This window comes from Pagrus major, chromosome 4 (assembly GCF_040436345.1).
Source record: "Pagrus major chromosome 4, Pma_NU_1.0".
Lineage (NCBI taxonomy): Eukaryota > Metazoa > Chordata > Actinopteri > Spariformes > Sparidae > Pagrus > Pagrus major.
Genome location: NC_133218.1, coordinates 36153953 through 36174469, shown reverse-complemented (window position 1 = coordinate 36174469; position 20517 = coordinate 36153953). Strand labels below are relative to the sequence as shown.

Genomic DNA, 20517 nt, shown 5'->3' with positions numbered 1-20517 from the left:
TGATAAAACAAGGGAGTCAGGTGTTGTTCTTCATTTATTTTTAGTGAAATCTAATCTAGTTTCTGTCCTTTAAAGGAAGATTTCCAAACCATGACACCAAAGAAAAAGATAAAATTGATTCCATAAAAGCTCGATAGAATGAGGTCATCATGCTTTTATCAACGAAAGGAAACGGGAAAGTTTCCTGTAATGAAACAATAACTGATCTTCACTGCAGACCAGACTCCGCACTGTCCGCATCTTCCAGACATCTGCGTGCTTTTCTTTGTTACTTCTTGCTCTTGTTATTAGAAGAATGGCGAAAAAGTAACACTGTCTGTTTTTCATTGTTGAGGAAGCAGCCATCTTGTTTGAGTTTTACTGGAATTTTCACTGGACTGAACCGCTCATTTCTCCACGTGTGGACGGTCAGTTGATCTGTTATTGTTGTTTCGTTGGTGCACAAATGGACAAGATGAAGATTGTGTTGTTATCAAGTTATTGTCAAAGGCAGCTGATAATGTGAATATTTGGATTATGGGTGGGAAATGTAGTTTTCACCTGCTGATCTCTTGTTGCCTTTAAGGTGGAAAGTTTGTCTGTGTCTCTGGGAGAACTGGTCTGATGGGACAGTCGGTCCTTCTTTATTGTATGCAGTTTGCTTTTCAAACACAAGAGCAGATTTTTTTTTCTGCTCATGTGAAGGAAGAGGAGGGGGGGGCTGCAGTGTAAAGGTCAAAGGTCACTTTCATTAATCTAGAAAGCCGGCCGACCCCATCTCCAACTGTTATCAACGCTAATTTGGCCGGTGGTAACACTAATGAGGGCGACCTCAGGTGACCCTGCCATGGAAAATGATGCAGAGTCATAGCACAGGTCGCTCTCAGCTGTGTGTGTGTGTGTGTGTGTGTGTAAAGTCACAGAGCCTCAGTCGGCCTCAGCTGTTTTTTTTCTCTCGCTGTACAGAAACATGAATGTTCAGCTGCAGACGAACACTTGAACAATGAAAGTTTTATCACACAGATTTATGGATATCAGCAATCAAAAAACAGTGTTTCCATGGGGACATTACACAGGAGGGTTGGCAACTTTCCATATAATACATGTTTTCATTAAACTCAGTTATTATTGAGGCCAGGGGGTTCAGAGGGCTTTGCAGTAATAATTTTATAAATGATTAATTTGATGTTTCATAAACAGTCGGCTCTTTGGTTTGTTGAAGAACGAGTAGTTCAGGGGAGACGGGAAGTTTAGTTATTAATTGAAATAAATAGATCGATGTCACTGATCCTTAAACAAGTGGCACTGATAACCTCTGCAGTGACAAGGGGACGGAGGGACACAACCCCTCCATCAGTGGCACATGATGTAGGTACAGTACCTGTGCAGGATCCAGCTTTTCAAATGTGAAGATTTGCTGCTAAAATTCGACTGTTTGGATTCAAAGAGAAACTCTTAATTTGACAGAGAAAACATATTATTAGATAGATGGAAAAATAATTGAGAGATTAGTGAAAAAAACATTTGTTTGAGTACAATTAATGACATGACAGAGACATCCTTCTTCCACCACACACCATGAGATCTGATTACACACCGGAGAATCCTGCTGCATACATTTGCATATTAATGATGAAAGTGGCGGGAAACGAGGATAAGAGCTTTAAGTTGTGTTTTTCTTCTTCACGTCCGTCACGAGTGTTGATTCTCGTCTTGCACGGCAGATACTCCACGTGACTTTGACTTCCTGACAGACAGGTAGTGTGTGTAAAGAGTTAAACGTGTGTGTGAGCCAGCTCCTGTATGAGAAACCGGTGGGAACGCTGCCAGTTTCAGTCCTCCTCCAGGGCGAACACTCTGGAATGTGTTTGAGGAGCGCCATTGAGATTTTTCTAATCACTTTTATTGTTTGGCTCTGACGATCCCGATCCACCAGGCTCACAAGGTTTTTTTCTTTGAATAGATTTATCCGCCTGTTGGGTTCTTGCCTATAAATAACGTGGGTTTCTCAGGTGTCACACAAAACTACCGCCAACACTCTTGTTCCTTTTCACAAATGATATCCCATCAACACTGGTCTCTCTGTTTTCCTCGTGTACACAAACACACACATGCAGGGAATGTGAGCTGCTGACAGTTGCCTGTTTCCACCTGACAGCTTTGAACATGCAGGCCGACGCTGCAGAGCGACGCAGAGCGACGCTGCAGAGCGACGCTGCAAAGCGACGCTGCAAAGCGACGCTGCAAAGCGATCAGAGAGCAGAGAGTCGTGTTGTCCCTGCAGGTTTTCAGCATTCGTTGTCTCTCAAACTCGACTCTGCGACTCCACAGACGCCGTTATACAAGTTTTTACTCTGATCAGTTATTGTATTCAGGATTGATAAAATGTTATGTGAAAAGTAACTACACTGTAAAATCTGACAATCGAACCAATTACCTCAAAATTACCAAATTAAGTAGACTAATGATCATAAATTGTTATAACTTTTTAGCTTTCAGAACTTAGATTTAATAGTCTTCTTGGTAATTCTCAGGTAATCGGTATCTTGACTTGTTTTAAGTGAAGTCAACTTTTAAAATTGACATTGTAGTAGCACCTTCCTACTTCCAGCCCCCGTGATCGGACCACGCCCATCTTTGAACACACCCTTTATTTTGACCTCAGCTGCACACCTGTAAAGTTTCATGACTGCATCTTGTCTGGCTGTTTATAGTCATTATTATAATTTCAGCCAACAGACAAGGTGAAAATAAAACCAGCAGCACTAGAGGCGACGAGAATGATGGAACTGGGATACAGTGACCTGCAAAAAATGTGGGACAGGGCCGTAAAATGGGGGGTGATTGGCCCGTTTTCTGACTTCCTACCTCCCTAGTTTCGGCCCCTTGCTGGAACCACAGACGTTGTCACGTAGGGTTGGGCGATGTCTGCCGAACTGGCATATGACGATGTCCATAGTAAATGAGCAAAAAGAAAAATAAAGGACAGCACTCCCATTAAACTGTTGATTCTTGCCACACAGACATTTCGGCCAAGACGCCCTTCTTCAGCGTGTGTTTCTGGCAAATTCACAATATGTGCTATGTTGTTGAGATTTTGTTTGTATGAGACGCTGCGTGGTCCTGGGCTCTCCTTGAAAAGGATACAGCTCCCCCTATTGGGATATATCTGATGTGCAGTTTTGGGGAACATATAATTAGCACACCTGTGAAGTTTGACTGTGAATTTGCCAGAAACAAACGCTGAGGATCAACTTATGGTGAGTGTTTTTTATTGCGATCAGCAATAAACTTTTTGTCAGATCACAGCACACACAGAGTTGATGTGACGTCATTTTCTGCTTAGGACTCCATTATATCTTTACATTAAGGTTCAAAATATCAGACTCAACCCTGAAGTGAAGTGTCTCAGTGTGTCCTCTCAGCTTACACTCCTTTGTGTTACTTTGTAAAAATGTGTTAAACGCCAGTTTTATAGTCTCTCTCTGTCATTTGTGTTTCAGTCCTGGGTTTCTGCGTGGGGTCCCTCCGCTGAGTCCTCAGTGGGGCGTCCGGCACGTGTTCGCCAGCAGCTGCACTTCAGGAACGAGTGGGCGATGTGGAGCGGCTGGTCCGTCTGCTCACGTAGCTGTGGGGGCGGAGCCTCAGTAAGGACGCGCACCTGCATCACCAGGTAGATACCAGCTGTGACCTGCAGGGTGACACAGCTCAGTATATTTGGAAGGAAAACTTAGATATATTTAAGGGTTGGATAGATAAACTTACTTTTAACAACGCGTTTGCTTGATGGGTGACTCGTGTATTTTGAGTATTATATTTTACAAATATATTGGATCAGCATTCAGTTACTTTGCTAACACATTTTAAATATTATTTAAATATAAGAAGTTGCCAATAAAATATACTTTATGCATTTCAAGATCGACAAAAACAGAACACAAAAACAGTTCAGATGTTTTTGAACCAGTGTTTGCTCAGATTTTATGCGTCCGTGCACTCAGGAGTTTTGTTTCCTTCCTTCCTTCCTTCTTGGTTTCCTGATCAGACTCTATTGTGATGTTAAACCACATTTACATTTATTCATTTTGTCCATAGCGACGTCCAAATGAACGTTTACTCCGAGCTACAGAATGGCCTAACCTCAATCAATACTTGAATAATCTTGAATAATACTGATTAGGTAAATAAACCTGCTGTGTCTGATATACTCAATAAGTCTCTTCTTTCTGTGTTGCAGAAACCCAGTGGGTGGACCATGTGCAGGAGATCCCAGACAGTACAAGATCTGCAACACCAAGGTCAGTTCAGCGTAAAGACTTTCACGCTGCATGAAACCGACTTTTGATGCAAACACTTTAGAACAATGGATGACGTTTGCTCTTGAAGTTGCCCATATAGGTGTGTTCAGGGCAGGTGTAGCAGCCGAGGGCTTTCAGGGCGTGATCTGGAATTTCACTGACATATTAACTTGTGTCCTCACTCCACTGCTCCGCTCTGAACTCAGGGATTTAACATCCTGCAGTCGCAGTCAGGTATCAGACCTGCTTTTGTGTCGGGTTGTGTGTGTGTGGGTGTGGGTGTGTTTGGAAAGTCACTGTAGCCCATATTGATTAAAGGAAAAACACACAGATGTGTTGCAGCGTGTTTAAGCGTGTTTGATGTATGTGCAGTTAGTACGGAGTGATTAGCTCTCGGATGAATGGACATAAATCCTCAACTCGAGTGTGACATACGAGGACTCATCACGAGGTTATTATTTCATTTCAGGGTTAAGATTAGAGTGATGACAGGGTTATGGTTTGGGTCAGAGTTGGGGTGAGGCAGGAAGTTGTTATAGCTGAGTTTAAGGTGAAACGAAAACAATGTTCTCACAGTGTGTGTGTGTGTGTGTGTGTGTGTGTGTGTGTGTGTGTGTGTGTTTGTGCAGGAGTGTCCCCCCAGCTCGGAGGACTTCAGAGAGATGCAGTGTGCTGCCTTCAATGACAGACCGTTAGTGGCTGGACAGTCCTTCAGATGGACCACCTTTCACGGAGGTCAGTGAGATACTACAGTGGATGAGATACACCCTTGTCTTTAAAGGAACAGTTCACCCAAAAATTAAAATTCAGACATCATCTCCTCATTTTGCCTCCTCTCCCTCTCTGCTCCCTCCCGGTTCCCTCTCTCCTCACCTCCTCCATGTTTCTGTTCCTCCACCTCCCTCCCTGTCATTTTGCCTCGTCTTTTATTCCCATAATAAACTAATGAGCCACTGACTGAACATCTTCCCTGCACAGGCTCGAACCCCTGTGAACTGAGCTGCCTGGCTTTGGGTCACAACTTCTACTACAACTTTGGCCGTGTGCTCGACGGGACAGCCTGCGACAAGGAGCCCGGAGCAGTGTGTGTCAACGGACGCTGCCTGGTGAGTGGCAACAATACTGTGTGTGTGTGTGTGTCTGTGTTGGTGTTTTCTCTGCATACTGTATTCATGCATTTGATACTCAGTTAAAGCTGCATTTATTGATTTTTGGCCACTAGAGGGCGAAAGAACTTCACAGCACACAGTCCTGACATATTACCACATGTTGTGGTTCATGTGAATCATTTTCCTATTTGCTCGTCCACCTGACACAGTTAGAGTCGTGTTTTAGTCTAATTAATAAATTTAAGTCCGATATTTACTCTCATTTTAGCTCTTCTTGGTCTCAAACAACTCATGAGGAAAATATCTGGCTCTTTAGCTGCTAAATGCTCCATTATTTCCATTATGTTCTGAGTTCGACACATACGAAGGGACAGGGTCTTCGTGGTGCATTAAGGTTCATAACTAATTACTGAAGTTGTACTCAATATGTGTACATTTTGGCAGGTAAAAACTGTGCTTGGCTGGCAGATCTTTTTCATCTAACAGAGTCATAAAGTTAGTTTCACCAAAACCCTTTCCTCCCCAGTGTTAAGTACAAAAATAAGTATGATTTGGTGTCTGCATCTTTCCTCACAACAAATTCCAACTTCCAAGTTTTATTTTAAGTATAATCTTGATGATCTTCTGCTAATTTCACATAGTGATCCAAAACACTGCACCATACACGCCGAATTCCTCAAAAATGTACCAAAAATCTTGAATTTAAACTTTCACAAGCTTCCTACAAAATATAAAATGAAGCTTCTGCTCGATGTTTCCTCCCAAAATGCATTTTTGAGCTCTAGTTCACCCCTCTTGCAAATGTTTGGATGTACACAGGCTTTTTAAGACTTTTTAATCAATGAACCAGATGTAGTTGTTCATCTGTTCTACCAGAGCCGAAAGTGTTTCATGTCCATCGTCAGTAAGACTTGAAACTGCTCCCACTGTCAGTCTCCTAACATCGTCTAAGAGACAATGAGCAGGACTTTCTACTTCCAGAACCAGGATGCCTGAAATAACTCCTCTGACTCTGACTGAGCTGAAGTCTCTCTCCCTCTCCTCTCTTCATTCCCACCCTGTTGTGGTGTAAGTGATGTTGACCACTCTGACTGGAGCTCTCTGGAGAAGTGAACTCCATGCTGCGCGTTAGGGCCAGAGTGCACTCATCAGTGTGGACTGCAGCCTTCAGTTAGCATTACAGCTGTGCTCAGCACACAGTCCAGAGTCCTGCTCCCACATCCAGCCTGTCCCCTGCTCACCCCTCTCACCCTCACACAGATGGGGATGGTTGGAAGTGAACTTGTGTCCCACGGGTCCTGCAGCACATGCAGCTTAATAACATACATACGTAATTCTCAGTAGAGACACATCTGCTACATGAGGGGACACTCATAGGCAAGGTTATTTTTACACCACTGACAAAGGATTAACGTGTGTCTGTGTTTACATATGTCTACATATAATGTGTGTGTGTGCATGCTAACGTCTGGCGTGTGGTGTAAATAAGTAGATTTATGGACCTCTGACTCGGCTGGCCGAGGTCAGAACAGCACAGGGCCTGAAACAGGAAGCAGATGCAGCCTGCAGCTGGTGTGGAGGGCTGCAGGTCAGATATTGAGATCAGACCGCAGAACACATGGCTGGTGTGTGTGTGTGTGTGTGTGTGTGTGTGTGTGTGTGTGTGTGTGTGGATGCATTCTGTGGTGTTAAGTGTTTTTTTTGCTGCTGTTAAATGAGAGTTGGTTCAATTAGAGCAATTATCTTATTATCTAATTACAATTTCTGACAATCCATAAAACTGTTGATGTCCATCAGAAGTAATCAGAACCAAATGGATGTCTTCAAAATATTTGTTTTGTTTTTCAGTCAACAGTCCAAAGTGTCAATGTGGTTTTTGTTCGGTTCACAAGCGAGAGCAGAGCTGCATCCAAATCACATATTTCCTCCTTTTACTTTCAGTACGTCCTGCAGCTGCTCTTAAGGTGGGACATACTACTTCGTCATAACATTGCCCCTTGCACTTTGAGCCTCTTGCTCCTACATTATACATACATACATACATTTTTGAAGTAAAAAGGAAAAGCATACGATTTGGAAGGCAGCTAATGATCTGTCATCGGTCTGTTGCTGATGTGACGTATCTTCCACTGAGCAGAGGATTGTGGGACAGATTAACCAGGAAAACCTGCTGGCTTTTATACTGCACAATGCAACCGGATACAGTGGGACATCCTCTTTAGCGTTCGACGTGTATTAGGACAGTGGTTCCCAAGCTTTTTCTGCAGGTGTATATAACTATTTATGTAGGCTATTTTCTAGTTTGCTGGCTGTTGCTTCATCAATCAAAGCGACTCTGTGGTGCACAACAGTTTTTCTTTTTTCTGAAGAAATCAACAGTCACATTTCACATCTATCCACCCAATTGATTTTAAGATTTTTTTTTACTCAAACCAAAGATGTCAACTTCACGGTGGCTCTAGGGGAAAAGCCAAGTGATCGATGAAGTCATTAGGATTCCTCATCTGGAGAACTGTGCATCTAATTTAATGAGAATCCATCCAAACGTTGTTGAAATATTTCAGTCTCGACTAGTGTTGTAATGATACCTTGTAAAATATCAATATTTGATACCTTGTTCGATACCAGGGGAAAAAATTTGACAGCATGAGGGCCACAAAATTTCAGATTTTGACTAAAACATAAATTCTCTTTATGTTTTAAACAAAAACTCTCCATAAATGTTCGGACTGGATCACAAAATCAAATAGCACAAAATATCAGGGTAAAGACAAGTATAAGAACAAGTAGACCAGTCTGGTAAGTTCAGAAAATGACATCACTTTATTTTAATGCAGCCTTTAAAACCAAGACAACACTCGTGCCATATCCTGACGAAGATAATATATAGTCTCATATCACGATAACGATATAATATCCTTATACTGATCAGCTCGAGAGTAGATCAGCTGCTCCAAACCAACTAGAGCTGATCATTTAACTCTGAATGTTACATTAACCTGGATGACTTTTCTCTCATGCTCCAGTGTTTTCTGGTGTTTTGTGGGGCCACGGTCGCTCCCTCCGTGGGGCCCTCGTGCACTCTGCCACTCTGTCACCGAGGCTTCATTTCCTGTTGTGCACACACAGATGCTTGGAGTGTTTTTGTGTTTTTAAGGGGCTCAGGGGGCTGATTATAGGTCCCCTAGATTGCTGCTCTCTTGCCTGGGAACCTCCCCCTTGATTGGTTTGCTCTGCAGAGCGGGAGATGAAGGCCGGAGAAGAAAGCGGCTCACTGTAATCTATCTCGCAACGAGCTTCTCCACACACCATAAACCATCCAGCTCATCCTCCGTGCTCTTTGCTTTGGCATTTTAACGTTTACAGAGACAACTCTCCGACCAATCCTCCTCTCCCAAGGCCCGGAGTCGCTCTTTTTCTCCCAAAGTAAATGTTTGTGTGACAGAGAAAATGACAGGGAGAAGCAAATAAGAGAAGGAGACAGAGCGGGTTGAGTTGAGTTACGGTTCGAAGGTTCAAGGTGGCCGTGCAGCAGAGACAAAACAAAAAAGAAAAGCTTAGAAGTTGCCAGGGCTCTCCACAGAAAATGTGTGAAGTCTGAGTGCTGCATATCAACACGCTGGCAGAGAAAGAGACGTCCAACCAGATCAAACTGTTGTTTCCTAAATATTTGTCTGTATCTTCTTGTGACATACAGAAACCCGGCTGTGACTCCATCTTGGGTTCAAAGCAGCAGGAGGACGCCTGCATGGTGTGTGGAGGACAAAACAACACCTGTCTGCACCACAAGAGTGTGTACCAGAGCAACGATCTGGAGGCAGGTAGGATACACACACACAAACACACACACACACACACACACACACACTCATCATATTATCTCCACGAGGAATCAATTGCAGCAGCTCTGGACCGACACGATCCGGAGGATATTTCCAGGCACTCTTTGTGGTTTTCCCTCCCAAGTGTTATTAGTCAATCAAGTTTAGTCAAGAGGTTATTGTTCTCTGAGAAATTGAACATTAACCATGGTAACCGCTTTGCCCAAACAAAACCTGCTGGCTGCCTTCCAGGAAGAAATTCAGCGAACAACAGGTCCTCCAAAATTACAGTCGTTAAGATTTCAAGGAGGAGGAGGAGGAGGAGGAGGAGGAGGAGGAGGAGGAGGAGGAGGAGGAGGAGGAGGAAGCACACAGAGCTCCTCAGACTCCAAGTCAAGGCCCCAAATGACACTCTGGCTCAAAGCCACCCAAACATTTTTTTTTTAACCTGCGGTGGTATCTGCAGTTCAGAGGCTGACATAGGATCTGACTGTTCACATTAAACATGCAGCGGGAAGCTCAACTTCTACAGGGTTTTATTTGGTTTGTCCGCATAAAAAGGAATTTGACAACAGGTTTCCAAAAACACAGTCGAGTCAACAAGCTGCCTCTGAGCACACGCAGCTCCCAGCCTGCTTTGAAATGTGTAAAACAAAAGAAGCTTAAAAATACAGCAAACATTTGAAATGAGGTGTTTAGTGTTCAGACAGTAGAGGCAAGCATCCAGAGAATAACACATAAACATGCAAATGTCTGAAATGAGACACTGCTCTGACTGCATTTACTAGAAACAGTCAGTTGTCAGGTTGTACATTTGAATTTTCTGGGAGGGGCTCTGCTCTCAAACTTTGAAAACCTCTGCAGCAGTATAATAATGTTAAATTACCTTCATCTTCACTCCACCTGGGAAAAAATTACAGAAACTATACACTTACTGTACCGAACACACAGATGTTGAACCAGTCAGTGTCCTTTGAGGAACTACTGGCAGCTACGGTCGTGGTTTCTCAGAGACGATCTGTGAACTCTTCATGTTTGTAAAATCCCACAAATCAGCACCATTATGTCCTGGGTCAACTCTCCAGAGACTGAAACCAAAGCTGAGTTAAATCAGGCAGGCAGGAACCTCAAACGTTTCAACATTATATATAAATAACTCTAAAACACTGGTCTGGCATTGTTGTACCTCCTCTTGGTCTTTGGTATCTTACAGTCAGCACAGTAAATAATCACCAGCTGTGATGAAGAGCGGGATGGACCGGGATGGAACAATGTTGTCAGTGATGTAAAGAGGAAGGAGAATTGAGTTATGTGGGATCAATGCAGGACAAAAATGTCATTTAGATCCTGTTTTCTCTTTACTGAGAACTGAATCAAATTATGAGAATCAACATGGACACACACACACGAACAGAAAGTGCCTGACACCTCTGGCGTGCGACTTGGCTCGGGACTCGTCTCTGTAACAGTGGCTTCCTCACACGGAGCAGAGTGCCGGCCATAATGGCTCAGACTGAGCAAGAAGGAAAACAGGCTGATAATGGCCGCTTTGTTTGGGCGACTCGACAGCCTTGGGAGGTTTTTCTCTCCTCCTGCAGCTGCGTTTCCCAACGGAGGGAGGACTGATGGAGGGCGGCCGCGAAAGAGTCGCTCCTCACAAGGTCGGATGCCGACGGCCTTGAGCTTCATCGCGGCCTGTCTCTGACTTTGACACTTCCTCAGTCACATCTTCATACGGCTAATGAAGCCTGTGCATAGTTTCCCTCTGAAACGGGTAAACAGGGGCAACCAAAGTGAGACGCTCTTCAGAGGTTGTAATAAATGGAGTTCATCCTGCGGCTGCTTTTTATTCGGGAGCAGCGGGGGAACTATTGAGCTGTCCTGGCCTCTTTTTGTTTTGGCTCAGAAGTGAAATATCTCTCTGTAATGAATGGCTCTGACTTCAGCTCATTCATAAATTGTCTCCGTGCTCGTAAACCCATCCTGTAAACCATTAATCACAGTTAATCATTAGTGACATCATAGATTTTGATTGTTTGATAATGGCAGATAATCTTTGCAGCTGCGTCGTGATACGAGACACAACCTGCCAGGGTTGTCAGATCCTTTTCGAAAGAACATAATTATCTGATTAGTAATCCAGATTATTTGTGAGTTACTGATTGCCTATCGGTTACTGATTGCTGAAAAATGGCAGAAGATGATTTAGTGTGCTATCCAAAGATTAACCTTGAATATGAAGTCATAGTACAAACTGAAGTCAAACTGCAGCAGTGGTGCTATAAAATGTTAAGCGACATGCAGCTGTTGCCGGAGTGTATCCACAACTCTTCAAAGGTCATTCATTGATGCATGTGAATCTTTTAATGGATTTATTATTCAATGAATATCTGAGATGTTCTGCAGATTGTCGTCTTGATAAGCTGACCTATTTACGCCTAAATAGGTCAGCTCTCAATAGTCTCAATAGTCGAAAAGTTAGAATTAAAATATTAATGGCAAAACTATGAATCTCTTAGATTCACATTCAAAATAGTTCTTGCATTTAAAATGTTTCCTGAGAGGTCACAATGAGCTTTTTTAAAAACAATCTTCTCTCTGTTTGGGTCAAGAAATGTCACATAAGGACTGACTGACACACTTCCCTTTAAATATGTGTGGCTTTAAGTTATGAAGAGAAACTCAGAGAGCGTGTCGCTACTGTTTCTGCTGTGATGTTGATCAACACAGTAACAAACTGTGACACCATAACTACACAGTCTGTAATTACAGTACATGCAAAACATGTGGACACCGGCCGCCGATTAGGAAAATGAATCATCATCATTATAGAGGTGTCGGACATGAGAAACACAAGAGAGTATAATCAAGGAAATACAAATCTTAAAATGTCACTTTTAAAGTCGAGCTCCTGTGATTTATTATTATATTAGACAGACTTTACATTCATTACACAATAGCCCTTCTCACACAGAGACTATGCAACGAAGGCTCGCCTCTTAAATTCTGTATTTTTTTGTTGTCAAAGACACTACCAGCTGTGTGGGACATGTCTTTTTTATTTGACGAGTGAAGGATCTGTTTAGTTGTCAGACTGAACACCGTCAGTTCGACACACCCCCGTCCCGCGCTGCCAGTTTATACTTTCACACAGACGCTGTCTCACCTCTGTTACTACCTCCTTTGACGGTGAGGTGAAATATCGGCACAAGATTCCCGCCTTGAAAAGACAGTGTGAATGAGGCTATTGTCCAAAGAGGATGCATTCAGGCACAGTACTCAGTGTAGGTCACCTGCATGTTGGCAGCGCAGATTCAGACACAATTACTGTGGTTACATGTGCAGTTAGCTGTGCAGCATAATTTACCATGAACCGCCATCTTAACCCTGAAAACCCCAGAGTTAAACCTGGAGTTACCTCGCTAACCACAAATCCTGCTTCGTAGTCTCTACTTGCCTCTGCAGGTTGAACCCAGATTTATCTCTGCAATGAAACAGACACTCCTCTGGGATTTTGTGTAACTAACTTTTAATGTTCTCCTTCATTAAGACTCAAATATCTTTAAAAGGTTTAAAAGCCATCTGAGGCTTTCCTCTTCTTGGCCGGATTTTACCTTGTTGTAAAGCTGTTTTCGGTGCAGCACGTGTGTTCCTGATTGTAAAACACTGCTTTTAATCATGTGAAGTGGTTTTAAAAAGAGGAAACCAAGCCTCTAACTGAGTGTCTCTGTTTGCCAGGCGGACCTTTTGGATACAACGAAGTGGCCATGATACCAGCTGGAGCCACTCACATCAGAGTCACTGATAACAGCAGGAATTATCTAGGTAAGATTCAGCCTGTCTCACACACACACACACACACACACACACACACACACACACACACACACACACACACACACACACACACACACACACAGAGGACACCTGGCCATCTGTGTGTATCAGTTTCAGCTTTCCACAGAAGACTCACTTTGCGTCACTGGCTCCGCGGCTGCAGTGTAAATCAGGCACTTTAAATAAAATCCTGGACTTTTCTATTACTTCCTCTCCCCAGAGACAAGAGTCCCAGCTGGTCTTCTGGACATGCTGTGACTTTTTCCAGGGAACATAATAAGCAAAGGACATCTATTCTCATCCTTGTTTATGAGACCAAAATAAAACAGGCCCCAAAATGGCACACACTGTGGTCTTGAAAGGGACGCTCGTAAAGGCTTTATCTGACCACTGGTGCAGGCAGGTGAAGGTACTTGTTTCCAGTTCATGTCATGGAAATTCCCTCTGCAGGCACTGAGGAGAGGCAGCTGCCATATAAAGCCAGCTGGCATATTTCTGTTTCTGACAGGGTGCCTTTACCTCAACATGACCCGATTATATTAGACTGTTCACACTTAGAAATATTTGACTCACTTATCAATACTGATTAACCAAACCAAACTCCTTCCCTCCTTTCCCCCCCTTCATCATCCTCCCTCATCAAGCCCTCCAGAACGGTCGCTCCCAGTTTGTGATCAACGGTAACTGGAAGATCAGCATCCCAGGAGAGTACAACGTGGCCGGGACGAAGCTGGTGTACCGGCGCTCGGCGGACACCTGGGAGAGCTTCGAGGTACCCGGACCCACCCGGGAAGACCTCCATCTGATGGTGAGAGTTCAAAAGCTGCAGTCTCAGGAGCTGGATATCTCCTGATGTTTAACAGTTCTTTTAAAATGTTGCTTTCCTTGTAAAGCCGTCACAAGGTTTCATCTCAAACTGTACAGGCCTACTTTACTGAGGCCTTTCTGGTTCGCCTGCCTCACCACCAACCAACCAGCCTGACACCACTGAGCCAGGCCGGCACCGAAACCAGATAACCTACATTGTGCAATGTACTGCTGAACTGAATTAATTCAGCTTATCGTTAATATTTCACAAGGCAAATAAAACATCAGGTTTGAATAAACAACTGATTGTTTCCGTTCAGGCTCTGTGCAGGTATTTCTCAAACAGACCTGGCTCAGCTACCAAACAGCTGGTAACGATTGCTTCAACCTGAGATACTGTAAGAACAGCCTGCTGTCGTACTGCGACTGGTGTTCAAGTTCATCGCCTTTAATTGGTCCTAGTACTCTTGTAGCCCTGAAGCTCTGCTTAGTCCAAAGATCTGCAGGACGAGTTGAAACTTGCAACTTCTCGCGATGTGCCGGTCTGAAAACATGCCAGTTCACATCAATGCGATGAGACGAGACGGTGTATCACCTCAACTACAACTTGATTCATCACCTCAGAAAACAGTTTCCTAACAAGTTTATGGTCTCAATCGTTAGTTTCAAGTCTTCTTTAACACAGCATGATGTTCAGTTTGTAAATGATGGTCCCATATAGAGTAAAATAGACGATAAAGTCGGGTCTTCTTTAGGGTGTAGCTACCTTGTTAGTGACAAGTGGCTATCACAACCTGTCCTCCAGATATCCTCCCCAGCTCCACCCTCTCGTCCAGATATGATCACTGTCAGTGCCCGATCCATACCGGACACTAGATCTGTTCTACACATGTGCGAGTGGTTGGGGATTAGGATTACCAACTCAATATTCAGAACCTTTGCAGGCCGGTCTTAATGTTTCCATGCTGTCCTCGTGTGCAGGTGCTGGCGACGGACAGAAACCCAGGAATCGAGTACGAGTACTGGTTACCACCAGACCAGTATGACCTCTACCATGGGAGAAGGAGTCCACTGCGTCAAGCTCACCACACTGCAAACTACCTCCCCTGGGATCAACCTGCCACTACAGCCACAACCACCACAACAACCACCACCATCACCACCCGGGCTCCTCCTGTCACCACCCGACCGCACTGGTGTAAGTTTAAAAAAGCAAGTTAAAAGCATTTAGATGATGCAGCAGCAGCTGCTGCATAGAGAAGCTGGACCTGGAGCACTTCAAGTAATCTGATCGTCATCTCGTATGTTTTGGTTCTGGATCAATTCTCAGCATAACTTCTCCTTTAATGGAGTTTCAGCGTAAATGGGGATCAAACGATGGCTGAACTTTAACAGTAAGATTCCTGGAAAAGAAAATTAGCAGATGAGTGTTTTCCTGCCTGTGCATGAGAAGACTCCCAGTCTGCAGCAGCAACAGCATAATACATTTCTTTTATTTTAATTGGAGGAACTGAAAGGATTTAGTCAGGATTGTGTTTAAATACACTGATCTTGTTAATGCTGATTTCTCTGCAAACCCTTACAGGTGTTTTCTGTTACGCTCTAATAAGAATGATTTAGAAAGTTGTCCAAAGTTAACAGGTGCAACAAAGCCTAATCTAAGCCGACCATAGTCTGTACATGCCCACAAAGTCCTCCTCCAATCAGGCACAATAAGAACAGTATAAACACCTGTGTGGTGGACAATGAGTTAAAACAATCCGTCCTCGGGTCACATTTGATTTTAAAGGAGTTTATCTGCAGGCTGACCTGGTTGCTGAGGAATGCAGCTGGTTTATCTCCCATGATAAGCCTGCAGTACACATGTGCTGAGCCTCCTCTTAAATACTCTCATTCACATGGAAATCTGCACGCAGCCGGAGGACTTGCGCCTTCTGTCGGACTCTATCCAGTGCTGTAATAAATCCAAGTAGGCTCTCTGGAAGCATTTTCCAGCTGATGGATCCGAGCCAAACAGAACCTGATTCTTCTTTGTGGCTGCCAAAAAATAGTGTGTTGATTATTTGGGTAACAAGGTGCAGCCTCCAGTCGCTGAGTTCGGACATGATTTATAATGTTGTGCAGGATTTAATTGGAACTGCATGAACATTTGTTTCATAATGTCATTTTCATGTGAAGTAGGTTTGTTTAAACACCTCTGGCATTTTGAAGGAGTCCTGCTGTTTCATTACTTTCAGACCAAAATATCCAAACATAGAATTTGGAGGTTTCTCTGATCTGTTGAGCAACACAGTGAGCTGAGTGTCTCTTCATGTTCAACAGTGTTTCAAAGTGCAGTTTTGACAGAAGTGTGTTGGTCTGAGTTAACTCTTTGGTACTGATCTCAAAGCCTGGCCATTAACTCAATCCAGGACTCTTGTAGTTGCAGATCTTCCAACTTAAATGAACACCAGCAAACAGTCCACAAGTACACTGGTATTTTTAGAAATGGGGTCCATATGACACATCTAAAAAACATATACGTATGTCATGGCCAATAGTACACTGGGATTGCATGTGCCGTTTTAAACAGGAAGCAGATTGTATACTCTTAGTTACAGAAAATACAATGAACAAGGCTGGGAAACATGGCGGGGGGAGATAACAGCTGAATTTTCATTTTCAGGTGGACTGTGAGGTGCTGATCACTGGAAGTAGGGAAAAAGTGCTTCTTCCTACCCTCATTGAAATGTACCCATTGGTGACAACTGTGTGTGTGATGTGTGTTTCCCAGTTTTAAGGCCCGTGAAGCCGCCACGCCAACCGCACCACAGCCGCCACCAGCGCCCTCGCCAGCCGATCCTGCCTCGCCTGGAACGGGAGGAGAACCACAGGAACCTCCTGCCTCAGCCCTCACCTGGAAGTATGTTCACTGTTTTCTCAACTCAATCAGCCTCATCACCCCGTCCTGCTAAGGGCCAGCTAATAATGACTCACTAGAAACACTAAAGGGATGCTCATTTATTTGAAACCAAGATAGTTAAAACGAGTCATTTCGCAGGGGTTGTGGTGCTCAAAAAGATTTATTCACCATGTTACAGATAGTTATTTTACAACGACACATTGGCTGCAAGGCTTAGTGGCAGCGCTTTATCCAGTTCTCTCTTAATACATCCACGTTCAGAGGCCTGCAATCAGGCTGTCAAGGTTGTACGACATGTACGCTCCTCGTATCATGACGACGTTGTTGCTTGTTGTATTGTGCAGGGCATTGTGGGAAATGTCAGCGAGTGAAAGGTCGAAGGGAGCGTCAGAGACAATATTGCAAGAAGGACTTTGGTGAGTCTGAACTTGATGCTGTTTCCAAAAAAGCTTGTGACAGAATTCTGACATGTGAACGGAGATATTTTATTGATTTATCTGCTTCCTGTCAGTTTTCCGGGCTCGAGTCCTTGGGAAGCTGTACAGAGGCGAGGAGACGCGCTACGACGTCCAGATCCTCCACACCTACCGGAACAGCTTCCGCCTGGAGCACCGGGAGTTCCTGTGGGCCCCTAATTTGTGTGACTGCCCCCACCTGGAGGACGGGAAACAGTATATAATGATGGTGCGTCGTCACATTAACTACGAGCACACGCTAAACCGCATCCTGCTGGAGGAGGACAGCTACGTGGTGCCGTACAGACCCAGAGAGGACGAACAGCTGCGACCGCTCGAAACACTGTGCAGAAACAGAGGACCCAAACAGCCGGCAGAGCTGAGGGGATGAGACAGACTGTAAGTGTGTCAGAGAATAAAGCCTTATTCACTTCCAATATTTCATTTCTGGACCTTCAGAACATCATCAGACTCCACGTGAGGGTCTCATGAATTCCAGAGCGGTGTCACTGGAGAAAAATGATCGTCGACGGACAGTTTCAGCCTCATTGGAAACCACATTAAGACGCCAAAAAGACTCCACGTTTATTTAAAAGCCTGACCAGCTTACTGTACCATATAGAGCACTTTAGGTGGATGCTTGTGCCCACCTTTAAACACATACCAAAGAGAAGAACATTGACTGAAATGGACTTTTTTTTTTTTTTGTAATTGCTGTTTTTCCACAGCTATCATTTAATTTTTTTATACTGTTATATTTTTGTTTGTGTGTGTAAACTTAAAGGAAAAATCCACCCAAAAAAAAAAAAAAACAGCCATGTCAATCTCATCACCATTCTGACTTTGTCTCCTGCTCATTCCTGAGGATACTTTGTGCCAAATCATTTGATGTTACGTCTCATCTGGATTTGATACAGCTGGAAAATGTTCAGCAACCTAAAAATACCAACAGTGTATCATGAAACTGCACATGAGACTCCAGAACCACCGCTACAGTTACAGAAGATAGTCAGTTAGTGAAGACGTCAGCCAAAAATCTCTCACCTGTAGGTCTGTTAATCCATCTAGATTGTTCTGGCGTGAGTTGCTGAAATTTAGAGATATCGGTTTCCTTCGCTCCAATATAATGGAACAAGCTGGCGCTCGGTTTATGGAACTCAAAGTGCCTTAAAAATACATTTGAAAAACTTGCCAGCAGTGTCTTTTTACAGCAATCTTGACCCGGTTACCAAAGATAATTCACACAGCTCGTTGTGTAGAAACTACTTCCTTTCTACCAAACCTCCCAAACCTTCTGCTCATGGGTAAGAGGCTGGTTAATGTTGCTAACTAAGCTAGCTACTGTTACAGCCATAGATTTATATAGAACTAGATATTGCAGACAAAGATGGTGCCTATTCAGGCTACAGTTGCTCTCTGGCACATAGGCCGAAAAAGTTTTCTAGCTTCCAGGATTACTTCCTGTTTATGCCGCCCGTCGAATATGTGCGGTAGAGTTTCTCCTATGAGATTCTGCTCTGCCGGATCACTTATCTCGGCTTGAGGAACGTTTTACGAATGTATAATCTCCAGTTCAAGGTGTCCTGTCAACAGTTTCATGGACGTCTCTTTTATAATGGTGCTCTATGGGGAAAATGCTTTTTTCGCTACAATACTGCAAGTGGCCATTGGGCAAAATTGGACGCAAGGCTGAGTGGCGCCACCGTATCCAGGTCTAGTCGGACTTACCAGATGAAGACCGTTGGGTTAATGCCTGTCAGCTGTCACTTATTCCCCTCTTCCTTCCGCTATCCCCATCGCTACGTACAACAACAGTTTCCCCGACACTAGTTTGCAGGGGTTACCATCGCTGCATCCTGGGCTAAGCACCACCCAAGACATTTGTGATTACTTTAAAGACATGCAAACAAGCCAGTGCATGTATATCCCTGTAAGAGAATGAGATCTGGTGGAGCCAGACCTGTCTCTGTGGAGACAGGATGGGACACACAAGACAAATCCAGGTCTAAATATTGGATTTGTGATTAGGTTATGTTCACATCCTACTACGATTTCACGAGCACAAGCCTCTTGTCCAAGAAAATAATGTCTGTTGAGTTTTTCAAATGTATTTTTTTGGTGCTTTGAGCTCCACGAGCCGAGTGACAGGGAGACATCTCTACAACTCGCACCGAAGCTATCTATTATATAAATCACACAACAGGTAAGAGGAAAAATATGTATTCTTGATTTAGGGTGAACTGTGCCTTTATCTATTATTACAGTTATCACCATTTTCAATCATTTAAGTGCAGCTCATTGTGCACGTTACAACACACAGTCAGGATTTAAAGGTGGATTTTTCTTTTAGTTTTCACTCAAGATATAATATCAACATACTGCTTCACAGTGTATTTATGTATAAAAGAATAAGCTTAAACTATAACACATAACTCGTGTGTCACTTGTTTAACGTCTGTGTTGCTCCTCTGTGGTATTAATTGTTTTTATAGTGTTTTTTAAATCAGGTCTGCTTTGTGAAAGAGATTATGAAATATACAGTATTTTTATTGTGTGGCACTGATTAGCTACAAATATAAGTGATAAGTATAATTTGACTATAGTCTGTTAAATAACGTCTGTGCCTTTGTGTTCTGCATTTGAAATTATAACGTTTTCGGTCAAAACCTCATCTACATGTGCCAAAAAGAATTTCTTATTCTGTCCAGTGTGACGCACTCTTTAAAAAATGTAAACGTATTGTAGATATTCACAAAACATTGCAACTGAATTTTGAATTAAAGCTGATTACACATTTTTTTTAAAGTGATTTTTTTTTTTGCTATTTATCACAAAGTTTCACAAACCAGACGTGAGAACAGCAGCATTTGTAAGAAAACAATGTATTTACAAAAAAAAAGTGTCACATCTACAACAAAGGAAACACTACATTAAACTGCACATAATATAACTCTAGACATTTATTTCTAAACCGAGCCAGATTACTGCTCATTGAGGAAGTCATCGCAGACACTCGGCTCAGTGTCCCGTCAGTAGAGGAGGGAGGGGAGGACGTAGAAACCAGTCCCAGGTTTCTGAAGGGCTTTTTTTCAGATTGAAACACATCGTCACACAGCGTCCTGCAGACACGACTACTTCATCTGAAGGCATGAGACAGAAAAGCTTCCATCCCTTCTGCAAGTGAGTTCTAGTTCTTCTTTTTTTGAGCACTCTTGGTTTCCATTTTAAAAATAGAGTAACGTATGCAACACAAAATGTAAACAAAGAATCAATCGAGACATTTTAAATTAAAATAGAAGTGAATGATGT

General features: G+C 43.3%; 1 protein-coding gene across 1 annotated transcript in view; it reads left to right on the top strand.

Moving 5' to 3' along the window:
- The window catches only part of adamtsl5 (ADAMTS like 5), a 33610-nt gene extending 13603 nt beyond the window's left edge, over positions 1-20007 (top strand). Inside the window, exons 3-13 of the mRNA XM_073463794.1 lie at positions 3483-3652; positions 4217-4277; positions 4907-5012; positions 5256-5383; positions 9084-9207; positions 12946-13032; positions 13689-13852; positions 14833-15049; positions 16625-16753; positions 17098-17169; positions 17265-20007. Of these exons, the coding sequence (XP_073319895.1) occupies positions 3483-3652; positions 4217-4277; positions 4907-5012; positions 5256-5383; positions 9084-9207; positions 12946-13032; positions 13689-13852; positions 14833-15049; positions 16625-16753; positions 17098-17169; positions 17265-17599 (1593 nt within the window). The 3' untranslated portion in view covers positions 17600-20007. The remainder of the gene's footprint in view (positions 1-3482; positions 3653-4216; positions 4278-4906; positions 5013-5255; positions 5384-9083; positions 9208-12945; positions 13033-13688; positions 13853-14832; positions 15050-16624; positions 16754-17097; positions 17170-17264) is intronic.
- The last annotated feature ends 510 nt before the right edge of the window (positions 20008-20517 follow it).